The sequence below is a fragment of the Siphateles boraxobius genome, unplaced genomic scaffold, assembly GCF_051911475.1.
Source record: "Siphateles boraxobius isolate OS27281-9 unplaced genomic scaffold, OSU_SipBor_1 7, whole genome shotgun sequence".
Classification (NCBI taxonomy): domain Eukaryota; kingdom Metazoa; phylum Chordata; class Actinopteri; order Cypriniformes; family Leuciscidae; genus Siphateles; species Siphateles boraxobius.
The window spans coordinates 1,363,850-1,377,681 of NW_027509197.1; the positions used below are offsets into that span (position 1 = coordinate 1,363,850).

At 37.6% G+C, this 13,832-nt stretch overlaps 1 protein-coding gene across 6 annotated transcripts in view; it reads right to left on the minus strand.

Moving 5' to 3' along the window:
• Positions 1–13,832, minus strand: part of ubr3 (ubiquitin protein ligase E3 component n-recognin 3) — an 81,718-nt gene that overhangs the window by 40,966 nt on the left and 26,920 nt on the right. For 3 of the 6 annotated variants that reach the window (XM_077215134.1, XM_077215137.1, XM_077215139.1), the window contains exons 18-24: positions 13,391–13,532; positions 11,566–11,662; positions 8,184–8,325; positions 7,873–7,977; positions 5,109–5,303; positions 4,450–4,482; positions 1,773–2,218 (exon numbers count right to left, since the gene is read on the minus strand). In XM_077215134.1, coding sequence (XP_077071249.1) covers positions 1,773–2,218; positions 4,450–4,482; positions 5,109–5,303; positions 7,873–7,977; positions 8,184–8,325; positions 11,566–11,662; positions 13,391–13,532 — 1,160 coding nt within the window. The remainder of the gene's footprint in view (positions 1–1,772; positions 2,219–4,449; positions 4,483–5,108; positions 5,304–7,872; positions 7,978–8,183; positions 8,326–11,565; positions 11,663–13,390; positions 13,533–13,832) is intronic. The other 3 variants (XR_013197052.1, XM_077215138.1, XM_077215135.1) reach the window with 1 other exon arrangement.

The window sequence follows — 13,832 nt, forward strand, 5'->3', positions numbered from 1 at the left end:
CACAAGCAACGCTCTGTGATGATGTCATTAACCGGAAGTTTATTCCTTGTTCCTGAAGAAGGCTAGTTATTTTATCATATGTGACAGTATCGCTAACTGTTCCTCTAAGTTGTTGACAAATCTCTTCATCTACCCGGACGTGGAGAGACGCTTTAGTTTCGGTATCAATCCAATTTGAAGACATTTGTAAACAGTGCTGAGTAAATGCGTCATCTGCGTCATAATTTTATGAATGGCCCAGAGCCGTTGCTCTTTCAATGGCTTCTGATTGACCCAAATCACTTCTTACGGCAGCGCGTTCTGAACTCATACGTGCAAAATACCAGTAATCTTCATTGTTCACACATGATCTGTTATCGGTAATTTCACAGTAAAGACTGTATGTGTGAAAGGGGCTATATTGTCTGCCTGTCCCAAATGTGCCGCATACGTCCTGAAAAGTGAAGCCAAAGCATTTCAATCACCCCCTGGTGGCTGGCTGTAGTATGTCATAAACCTAGCCCTCTACATGTAATCAAAATGGGACATGAGCCAAACTAAAAAAGTCCAATTACACTTTTTTCCCTCCCCAAAGGTGGTTTCTGTCATTTTAGTTCGTTATCATCAAACAGACATATGTTCAACTTTACGTTTTTACAATACGTTTTGTTTTATTAATTTATTTGATGCTATAAAAATGGGGTGCAACTTCATCATTGTCAGGTGTACTTGCGACTGAGTCTGCGGGAGCGGGAGTGTGTGCGGGACCTTGATACCACGGCTCCACCTCAGGATCACTACTGCGCAGACTGGCCTAAAATGCCTTAATCAGCAATTACCATTTCTGAGATATTTTGGCTTCATTTTTCTACAATGGAAGTATGTGGAGAAGCGTCGTCCAGCTTTTTTCTACAATCTATGGTCTGTCCCTCCAAAAATTACACTAAATGTGTGAATATCTGGAAACCCTAGTAATCAGTTCAATAAGGCAAATTCAACCAATAGACAGTATAGCACAAAACCTTATAAATATCTGGCAAACTCAATCAGGTGAAAGCGGTTGTGTAATTCTCCATCTCTCTCCTTTCTTAGTCGGATAGGAGGAATAGACACTTAAGAGGAGCTTAAGCTAATAAAAACAGGGATGTTAAGCTTCAAGAGTTTCCAGCTGACAACGTTAAGGACAAACACACTTGTGCGAAGTCCTTTAACACTTCTTTTAGCAAAGCTGCTATAAACTATAGCTTTGACTTGGTTTGGGGGGTATCTGTTCCATAATCAGAGGTACTGATAGGAGGTTTATTACTCGTTCATTCAACATTATAGAGCATTGAAGATGATAGACTTGATAAAAACTGCTGAATGTGAGAACGCCACATTTCTCAAATCAGACATTGATTCACTATATAAACAATTAATTCTACCGCTCTGAGAAAATATGAAAAATATCAAAATTGGGTCCAAAAAAACCTTGACCTCATTCAGAGCAGCACCATAACAGAGTTAGATGTGAGGGATACTTACTTCAATGGCATCCTCTGTAAAATGCTGTATAAAGCCCCTAGATCACAATTTTTTTGTCTACTGAAATTCTTCTAAAGATATTTTTGCAATTTTTCGTCAGCAGAACAATCCAAAAACGCTTTAAATAACAGAAGAACAAGAACCCACTGAAGAGATCTATGTCTATCCCTCACAGCCTCACTTTCATTCCCGCTAAAAATCAAAGATGGCGCTGCTGTGAATAAGGTCTAATCAAACGGAATATGACACCTTTGACAGGAAACACACACCTCTCCTCCTTGTCCATGCTCTTCTTGTCTCCAGGACTGTTCTTCTTGGGTGGTACGGGTGGACACACCTTTCCACAGATTTCCTGTAGGCATCTCTTGCTGTGCCGGCTACGCGCGGCAGCTTTGGCCAAGATTCTTTCGATGGCTGTTAACCCATCTCCGTGTGCGTGATGGGCCGGATCCACCTCGGCCAACCAGCTCAGAGACAGAGAGTTCTGCTTGGCAGACAGTTTCTGGTGCAGTTTGACCAGGAGTGACAGCATGCTCTCCCGGATCTCCAGGATCTCTGTCACCAGCTGCGGGGGTGATCCGGGCGGGAGCCACCGCGAGGACGAGGACTTGGGTCGCACCGCCTGACTGGCCTCATGGTTGCTGCGGTTAATGATCTCCTGGAACTTCCTCCTGCGCTCCGCCACGAGACTGAACACTTGAGCTTCTCGCAGGTTCTGAGGAGAAACCACAGACAGAGAATAAACTGGTAGAATGACAAATACACACATTTATGAGGCCACGCACAATGTCACACTCATGGTTGCATTGAGAAGATTGGTTTGGTCGTAGTCATTCAGAGTAAGTAATTCACATGCTATTGAAGCAAAAACTCACTTGAGGGTGAGGCAGTGTGTTAAATCATTGTAATGCACAATCTGCTTTTATAATACAGCTTTAAGTGCAGCATAATTTACAAAATGTATTTGTTTATCAATTAGTAAACATTTAGAAATGTTAATAAACAGAAGTAATAGTAATAACTAGTTGATGTTTGAAGCGATTTAAAAAGCTTGAAGTTTGCTTGAAGTACCGGTGTTACACAGTGTTCAGTCGCACACCAATTACATCACCACTCACCATCGTTTAGATTTTTCATAGTAATACAAATCAATTAGTTCAGTTAGATAACAGAGCCTACAATTAAAAACGGAATGTGTTTGCTCAGTTCAGAGCGAGTTGAAATAGAGTCGCAGCACAGATCAGCAGCAGGAGTCCGATTTCATTTATCATGGGATGAGAGTCCAGAGGTAACCCTTCTAATTTACACACACACATTCATGTATGTCGTGCCAATTTGTTTTGTAAAAAAGAAAACATCTTATTTTGTCAATAAAAGTTCTGTTTAACATAAAACAAGTTTTTTTTTATTTTATTTTTTTACCATTGTACTGTTTTGTTGTTGTGTTTTTCATTAAGAATAATAATGAACCCATCATTCAGGCAACTGCCACCCCTGAATTTCCGCTAATTCGAAAGTGAAAGTAAAATGCACCACGGGGACTGATAAAGTTGCGTCCACTGGTGCGAAGCGAGCGAGTGCTTTCATTTCATTCCTATGGAAGTTCACTTTCATAGGAATAAACTGAAAACGCTCACTCTGCTCCGCGCACTCTGCTCAACGATCACTCTGCTCACGTTTCAAAGTAAAAGCACACTGGTGTTGTGTTCTATAGGCTCTTGGTTTCAGAGCAGTTTGGCAAGCAATTGCTTATGATGTATTGTTGATGAATTATGACAAAGTTATGTGAAGTTAAGTTGATCAAAGTTAAGTTAATTCTGACAAATTATGTTTATATCTCCTGCAAACTTGTTGCCTGTCTGCAAAAACGCTCGCGATCTTCCTCCACATCCACACTTTCGTGACGTAACACCGCTTTGACTGTCGGGTAGAGGTCTGCTGAGCAGTTCATAGGCTCTGCAAAAGTGCACATCAAGGGAGCATATCAGCCACAAAGGGGGCACTCGTGAGCACCCTTCTAAAACCTAAAATTGGGGACAAACCCTACGGTCTTGAGGATTTAACAGACATGCGGCACCCATTGTAAGTCCACAAGACCGTGAGTGCATATGAAATGTGCCATTTGGGGCAGGGCCTAATAAGCTCAGTGTAGGTTGTTAACTAGGGTTACCAGAGTAACCCCTATATTTCCATAAGCACCACCTACTGGTGGTCAGAGAGAGAACTTATTTTCATTCAGTCCATCTCCTGTTTTTGACCAATGCAAAAACTGACTCATATTTTTATGCAGCACAACATATACGCACTGTTGTTAACCGGTGGATTGAAAAGAAGCTAATGTGCATTCTGAAAATCTAGACTCATTATATCACCATACATCACTGGAAACACATGCAGTTAATGAAAACTTCCTCTTATCTCTGAGCTCATTTACGCTCAGAAACATGAATGAACTCACATACTAAGAACACAAGGTCACAAAAGAAAAACAAACCAAGCAGGAGAAAACTGGACAGATCAAAACTCAAAAGACAAAAAAACAAACGAAAACCCCTAAAATAAACAAAACAAAAATGCAATCACAGAAAACAAAGATACCTGTGCTCTATTTCCTGTGCACTTATTTATAATTGGGTCAGTGGCATGATGCTCATTATGTGTATCTGGATCTATCAATTAATCTAAAATTTTGCACATCCATTTAAAGCTATACGTTTTCTTCCTGTTTTCATCAACTCAGATATCCTTATTTGTCACAGACCAATTGTCATTACCCCTCCCAAAAATTAGTGCAACAAGAAAACGAGCAACAGGTCTTTGAATATTGCAAAAGAAAAAAAAAAAGTGCAGTGCTTCTATTTCAGACCATTCCATACTTGGTTATTCAAAACAGAACTCTTGAAATCATTCCACATCACTTATAATATCATTCCCAAATCCCGCTACCTCTCTCCAATTTCCTGTCAGCCGTCTGGAACTCTGAGGATGGAGAGTGATGTCATCAAAACAACAGGATACAGGAAACAACTTTTACAACCTGGTCTGAAAACGAGGTGTGTTCTGGTGCATTGTTGGTGGGCTGCTATTTTGAGGAAACTGAAATAGACTGTGCCATTGACCAACTGAAACCTGGTCTAAAGTCAATGGTGCAATTTTTTTTTGTTATTTAAAGAGTGCGTTAGTAATGTGCGCCTATAGACGGGTGCACAACGTGCATAAACTTTGTCCTTGAGCTTAAACCTCGCTCACGAGCAGATCCGTTTCCTCTTTGGAGAAACAATCAGTTTTTCCGCATGCAAATTCTGTCATGTAAATAATGAATCCCCCATGACGCGAGTGCAACTGGCTTTTAAAGGGAATGGGAGAAGAGACTCTGATTGGTTTATTTGCATGTTACGCCCAAAACACATCCATTTCTCATTAAGAGAATAGGGACAATCCTTTTAGAACATGCGCCGGGAGCGCCGACCATTTTTCCCATTTTTAAACTAGCAAAAGTGGATTCGGACACGCCATAAGTGCACTTGCGGCGTGTGCTTTAGTTTAGATCATGCGTTTACATCATTAAAATAGGGCCCAAGAACTCAGAGGAGTATCTGGCTCACCTGTCCGAAGGTGGCGCTCTCAGAGCTGGTGCTGGGTGGAGTTTCTCTCTCTCTCTCCCGCTCTCTCTTTCTCTCCACCTCAGGAGCCGTCTCTGGCACTCGAACCCGCACAAAGTTGATGACGTGATGGAGGTTAGACAGCAGGCTGGTGCCCGGGAACCAGCTGTCATGGCAGTGCTCCTCGATACAGGGCTCCTGCAACAGAGTGAGGAAAAAACAACTCAGCAAGGAGGAAAACACAATTGCCTGGAATCTTGGAATTTGTGCTTTTAGCTGCCAGCCTGTTTTTTATTTATTTATTATAATTTTTTTCATCGTTGTGCTCCTGTTGTCAGACAGTCAGAATGACAGTTATTACTTGATTATTAGGACAAATAATGTAGGCCTTTTGTATTTTTTTATTTTGTATTAGTATTTTTTACAACAAACTTATAAATAAAATGAATCAATATATTAAATGAATAATTCATTTTTTAGCCATCATAACCTGCCATACCCAATTGACGAAACGTGTAGGTGAGTTTGTGTCTACACAGAAGGAAGCCCTGTCTAAGAGCTGTACGGTTTGTGTACAGTGATTCGCTAGTCTGGTTGTTTGATGAGGAAGAGATGAAATGTACTTGCAATAAACGCTTTAAGAATCCGTACAACTGTAGCAGTGGATTAATCTGTTATTCTACTAAATATTCTGTTGTGCGAAACTGAGGAAGAACTGATGACGGCGAGGTTTATCTTTAGTTGCAATCAGCGGAAAGGGGCGTTTCATTTCCACCCACATGTAGAGATGGAATATTCATGCCGTTTTTTAATTTTCTACCCCTTAACATAAAAACAAAACAAAAAATCAAGTTGAAAAGTTTTTTGGGAGGGGGAACGAAAAAGTATATATTTTCAAAATTTTCTACTTTCAATATTAAAAATAAATACATTCATCTAATTAAATAAAAAACTAATGGACAAATGATACACAGATGCGGACTGTGCCGTGTTTTGAATAGGGGTGGCACGATCCGCTTTTTTGCCTCCGATACCTGGGATTCAGTATTGGCCGATACAGAGTACCGATCCAATACTAAAATAATAATTAAAAAAACAGTTCCGAATTACCTAATAAACTGTATCTGTATGCCTCACTGTGGGGAAGAGACTGTGATTATTCTTTTGTTAAAGACATCAAGCTTGACTTAAACATTATTTTCCTTACTTCGTAAAACAACATACAGACAAAATATATACACTATATAGTTAAAAAACATTTCTTTTAAAATTTTAAGTGCAACTTTTTAATGAAGCAGCAACATATGATAGATTGGACAGAACAACTAAGGCTATCAATAAACTGCCATTGAACAAAAGTATTGTAATATGAAAGGCTCCAATTCAGAGTGAAAACACTTTTGCGCATCCCAAGCAAAGAATGATGTGTTTGAAGCAACATGGAGTCACGGCGCGCAGCGCTTCGCGTTGAAAAGCTAAAAGCACAAAGGGAAGATATGTACTTATTTATTCATTAGTTTGAGCCTTTTAACAGTTTTAATTTCAGTTAATATGCGCGTGAAGAACAATTATATCGCTCTCTACTCCAGTGTTGTGATCTAACGGACACCAGGGAGAAAGGAACATGTGAAACTCCAGCAAGTTAAAGCCCTTTTATGCAAACCATAGACCTTTATCTACAGATCTACAGTATAATAATAGGAACATTGACTCATCTTGGAGAGAGTTTCATGTTGTTGACTGTCGTACCCGAGCGCGACGCGCTGTTTGATGCTGAGGAGAATGACTGATAGCCGCAGCGGAGGGAAGCACTTGGGTGAAGATTTAACTTAACGACTTAAATCTGTACCTCACATTAAACTATATGTAATGACTTAAGAAAACTTGGAATATAGTACACGGAAACATTATGGTGCTTTATAATGTTTTTGTGGCTTTTGTGTTGTATGACAATAACATACGCACAATATCGGATTTGGATGGTCTCGTCTGGCCGATATCCGATCCAGCAAATCTTGGTAGTATCGGAGCAAAACCAATACGGAGTATCAGATCAGAACTAAACTAGATGGGAAGCTTCTCTTTTATTGATAAGCTTTCATTGAGCTGCTCAAGTGTAAGCCCTAGTGAAAAAAAATATACTAAACATTTACATTTTATTCATTCATTCTACTCTACACTTATACACTCATTCATACTAAACTGTATTGGAAAGACATTCATTTAATGCAATTTAATACATTTACATATTTATGCACTTAACAAAAATACCCTGCAATTGTACTGTTGGTGTACTAAACTGGTCTCCTTAAAGTCTGCTAAATTGTAACTAATTTTGTACTAAACGCACTTTAATTGTGCAGAAATAGTGCTGAAGTCCAACTAAAGATATACTTAAATAGAATAGTTCCACTTTAGCACAATCAAGAAGCATTTAAAGCCTGATACCATAAAGAGATCATACAATCATTATTAATAATGATATCAAAACACATTTTAGGCTTAATATTAAGAAATGTGCATTGTGTGATAAAGTACTCCAAATAGATTAACATATTTATTGACATATCATTTAAGACTTACTGATATACAATTATAATTAAACTTTATTTGAAGTATACTTGGTCAAAATTTTTTTTTTTTTTAAATACTAAAACAAAAATGTATTTCATACTAGGGACAACACAGTGAACCACATCAGTGTTTGGCCATGCTATCTCATTCTGAGACAATACCAGTCTCTTGTTTACAAAAAAAAAATGCTTACCTCCTCCACTTTGTCATCCTGGACCTGATTATCAAGTCCGAGTTCTATCAGGTACAGCACCATACACAACACATGTTCAGACATGTTCTGATGATCCATCCAGATCTAAACAAACAGAAACAGAAAAACAATCAACACAGATAATAAAGAAAACAATGGGAAACCAATCATTTAATTCTAGTGAATGACCAGACATCTACATATAAAATGATGCCAAGCGGTAAAGTCAGTCATTAACTTAAGTTCAAGCATCTTGTAAAATTAACCACACACATTACTGCCAGCGCTTTCTGCTCTGTGATAAGTTTCACCTTATAAAGCAGTGTAAAGATGACGATATGTAGAGTTTTGCAGTGCAGCAGGCGCACCAGTCCTCTGTAGCAGGGGTGCAGGGGGGTCCTCTCCTTATATGGCGGCCAGGGGTTCCCCGTATTAACGCCTGACTGTTTCAAACTACAAAAGAAGAAAAATACTTAAGACATTCAATAAATGATGCAATTTGCTTCAGCAAGCATGTTTCCATAATAATTGTAAAAATATAAAAACTTCCTTCGGAGATCCTGAAAAACAACACCCAAAGATGACAATTCTGTCATCATTTACTCACTCCCATGTGATTCTAAACCCCACATCCCTTTCTTTTCTCATGGAACACAAAAGGAGATAGCAGATTGTTCTAGCTGCTCTGTTCATTTGATGTCAATGAATGGGGAATAGGGCTGTCGATTTCCAAAATGACAGAGTACCATCAAGAAATCATAAAAGAAGTCCATAACCTTTGCGCTATATTCCAAGACTACAAATCTTCCACTAGCTTGAGTGAGGAACTGATCCAAATGTAAAGTCATTAATATTCTGAAAATATTTCCAGATTTTAGACAGGAGTTTTTAGACAAGGGACACCAACAACATTTCGCATTGACTTCATAGCCTCTACTCCTCTACCTCCACGTTAGCTTTTAAATTGTGCTTTTTTGACAATGGTCCTTGTAAAATAATGTTTTTTTTTTTTTTTTTTTTTTCTCATTTCGGAGTTAAACAGACCAAGTCTACAATCACTGTTCATTACATGAAAAAGAGAGGCCAGTACATTAACATTACCAACATTCATGTTGCCGTTCAAACTCAAGTTCACTCAAAAACGAAAATGGTCACATTTACTCACCCTCACGCAATCCTGGTGTATATGACGTTATTATTTCGGCCAAACACAATCATAGTAATATTTAAAAATATCCTGGCTCTTCCAAGCTTTATAATGGGACTGAATGGTACCTTAGATTTTGAAGCCCAAAAAAGCTCCAGGGGGTTAATAAAGGCCTTCTGAAGCGAAGCCATGCGTTTTTGTAAGAAAAATATTCAAATTTATAACTTAATAAACTATAATCACTGGCTTCCGGCAGCAGCCGTATGAGAGTCTAGTTCCGGCAGAAGAGTGACCTCTGACCCGACGAACATAACCTATGACACACAGCAAACCACTGTGCTTACATCAATTCTAATAAAAATAAAAACCTGAAGGTTTTGCAATAGCAAATAGAGTTGATCACTCAAACCAATTAGCAAAATAAAAAAAGGTAATGCAACCTCCATTGGTCCACTTGAGAAGGATTGCCCCAAGTTTAAATCATGTAAAACAATCAATTTTGGATTCGTATTCTGTTTTAGGATATAATGTGCAGTGTGACATCCTAAATTAGTGTATGATTCCTGTGATTCACAAAATCAGAGACAAGGAAACTGTAATATTAGTCTAAACGCATGAATAAAACAAATTGTACATTTAGAGTTAAAGCCACAGCGGACATGAACGCAGCTGATAAAATGCAAACAAAGTGTGTTTGAGAAATTCTCTCGCTTTACCAGACTTGAACTTAGCTGATCTGCTTTAAAGACATCACTGACTGCATTTGTGTTGAAAGGAACATGGGATATAAAACATTTTGTCCTCTTGACAGGTGATCCATCATCCAGTGGCCGGACATAAGAAACTCAAGCAACATATTCACAAACTGACACGGCCAATGTCACATCCAGTGCGTTCCGCTGAAAACCACTTACACGACATCTCTTATTAAAACGTTCTCTGCTTTCATGTTGATCTTGCAGATACAGCAACTCTATCATTTAACCATGCCATTGAAATTAGAGAGAACAGAAAACGCTTTTAAAGTCAGCATGATATCAAAAATGACTTTTTGGCTGACATCACTTAGGCCGTTCAGGCTATTGGTGAATGTCAATGTCCACGTTTCATGATGCAATCAATTCATGATGGATAAGATCCCAGTTTGGAAACTGAAATTAATTTTTAATCACTAAAAATGTTTCACTCAGAAAACTAACATTCCAGAAGTAAAATTAGTTTTGATTACAGTTTTGTGTTCATTAAAAAATAAAAAATAAATAAAAACTTTCAGCTAGCCTGTAGCAAAATCTAAATGTGTATAAATGTAAAATACAGGATGAATTTTTTTTTATTATACAGTAGAACTGCTCGATTCAGAATATATCAAATAAAAAAATAGGGATCACGATTGTCCTATGATCCTGAATAGGCAAACGAAAAAAAATAGCATGTCATTTCTAAAAAAAAAAAAATACATTTCAATTTACTTTTTAAAAATCATTTTGAATGAATGATTCAATGACTCGCTCATAAAGATTTCACAAGTTTCATTACTGGATGAATCTGTTTTTTGTTTCAATGGCATCTCTTGTCGCCCCTACTGGTGTAACAATGTAATGGACACAATCTTTATTTGAAACATCAAGTTACTTTCAAAAGGTGATTTACTTAGTTTGGATAAAAACACTGATGTCTACAGTAGTGATCGAAACAGTTAACTTTTATCCCAGTACTTCTGTGATAATCTGAATGTTTTTAACAGTAATAATGATACGTGTGGTTGAAAAGAAAAGTTTGTGAAGCCGTTTCAAAAAAAAAAAAAAGTCCGCTCAAGGGGAAATTTTACATATCTTTCTCATATAACATGCAATAACTCATGAAGTTCCTCCTCTGTGAGGAATATCTCGTGATCGATGCATTGGATTATGCTGATTTTGATACACTTCGGGTTTAAGAGGAATAAAACGCCGTTTTTTTTATTGCTTCCTGCAACACTTGAATGTGGGTAAGTTTTTTTTTTAAAAAGCAAGAATTTGAACTAAAAACTTTGAAAATCGAGTTTCTCCGTGACATGACTCTAATTGGGAAACCCCATTTCAGGTGTACGTCCCTCCACAAGAGGGAATCATGTTCAGGGTCACTCCTTGTCCTGTTCTACCACACAGCGACCCTCAGACCCAAGGTCAACAGCACACAAAATCAAGCAATTTAAGGCTCCATGTGTGAGGAATTTGTTTTTGTCAGTTTGGTTTCAGGATGATCAATGGCCATCTCAGTGAGGTTTCCACTCAGACTATATATGTTTTGGAGCAGTTGTTTCCCAACATTACTTTATTAAGCAACTATTCGAGTCTGAATTCATTCTTTAGGACTGCCTACATTAAGCTATGCCTTATCTAGGAACAGGAAAAGTCTGTGCTGACAAAGATTTCAGAAAGTATGTGCGTTGTATAAACTGTGCCGCATTTGCATGCGTTTATAGACTGTACCTTAAGCAAGGAAAATGAACCAGCAGATGTTTAGTGTGTAAGTGATAAAGTGTCTGGAGGATTTTAGAGACTCACAATGCTGTGTATCGATCCATGGCCGACTGCACGTCTCTGCGGTACACGGTGCGTAGAATCACCATTATAGGGTCAAACTCTTTCTCCCAGACTTCCGCTGGAAGACACACACGCAGAAAATAAATGTCGGGTTTGAAAGTTATGAAAAAGGAGAATAATTTAGAAACAGCCTCAGTCTGCCATGTAAAGAGAGCTGAGCGATGAACTTAATGTCCGCAATACAATCCAAAAATATATATACACTCATATTTCAGAAAATGAGCAGAAAGCCGGAAGAAACTCATTGTTTAAATGTTAAAACACTGTATAAATCGATATTGCACTTCTAGAATGAATGAATGGACAAAGAAAATATCCTGATATTTAGTTTACTCCTGTTAACCACATGTCATTAGTTAAAGCACAGCACACTTGCTCCACATTGACCAGATAATAAACTCAATTACAGATTAATTTTAAATTTACATAAATATGTTTAGTCATATCCTGCAACAGAAACAAAAGCACATCTATTACTAGAGAGCAGATGCTTCTGTCCTAATGCAGAGAAAAGTGTTAAACACTGCAATCATGTAGTCACATTGCCATCTGGAGGTTAAAAGAGGTACACACACCATCCCAATGCAAATGTATTTATGTGGAAAAAAATGTTGTTTTACAACAACAACAAAAATTATAAGTAAAAAAAAAATGTATTCAGACACCAGATACATTTTTTTAATATTTTTTTTACTTGTGGGTGCAGGAATCTATAGTTCATTTATGTCAGCGGTTCTCTAAGAGTTTGGGGCGCGCCCCACTGGTGGGGAATAGAGACGTGACAGGTGGGGCGCGCCAAACGGGAGGAAATTTTCCTTTTAATATTCAGCGTTCTCCGCACACATGCTCTGATCGGAACAAAGGAATATTAAAATAATTAATCATTAGTTTATATCGTATACACTGCCCATCATTTTGATCCCATATGAAACACAGTATGTTGTTTTTATTTTAATATGTGTAATATATATATATATATATATATATATATATATATATATATATATATATAAATTTATTTCACGTTTTTAAGTACAATATTATGTTAGTCCACAGCCCCCAACCAGGCGGTGCTGATGCTATGTCCTGTGGCACTTTTATTTATTTTCTATTTTTGAACTTGATACAAATTTTGACACAACTGCACTTTTATTTTCTCTATTTTTGAATTTCATGCAAGTTATGACACAGCTCCAATTTTATTTTCTTTATTTTTGAACTTGCTGTTATTTGATGTAGATAGTTAGTTTGTATTTAGATACAACTTGTTACTATACTGATACTACTTGTTACTTCAATAAATTGGAACATTTTAAGCTTGTTGCGCATTTCATTAGCATTGTGTTGGGGCGATGGGGGCAGGAGGGGCTTGAAAATCCTCCCTTGTCCAAAGTGGGGAATGACCGAAAAAGTTTGAGAACCACTGATTTATGTAGTGAGGTAAACTGTGACATATTATACCAAAAAATTGGTCATACAGTGGCTATCAGTAAAATTTATAAAATATTATTCAGACACTTTGACCGGACCATGTTTTGCTTAAGTGTTTTGCTCCTGACCTTTCTACACCACAGACTGAACAAAATTAAGCATTGCTTGGTTGACCTAAATTGGTATTTATGTTTATTTACTCTATTTACTTTTCTTTATTTACTCTAAATTGTGTAGTTAAATTTAACAGCTGACAGATATTCAACCAAATTCATTTGTGAGACAGTCGAAATGTTGAAGGTGTCTAAATAAATTTTGGTTTGACTGTTAATGGCAATATGAGAAGTTGGGTCACCTTTTGGTGTGTACATGCCCTGTTGCATTGATCCTCCAGGCTCAAACACCGGGGCTTTAAAATCAGCTACAGCAGAAAGCATCTCCTCAAAACTACAGCTGCCCGGCACCACACCGCTCTTAGGGTTCGGGTTCTCCGGGATCTACAACTGCAATCAAGGAAGACCATCAAAACTCAACTAATATGACCAAAATAAACAAGTTATCAAGTCCACAGAGGTCAATAATGGGATAAGAGCTAGACAATTTGACATTAGACAAACAGGAGGGCCTGTGTGATTAATATACGGTTGTGAATATTCTGATAATGTTTCCTTCATGTTTTTTTGTTTTGTTTTTTTAAATAATAAATATTAGTTACTTTATTTTTAACCCCCAAATGTATTTAGGGTTTCCATTTTATCTGGGTATTAAGAAACTGCTTTTCTTTCTTTAAAAAAAAA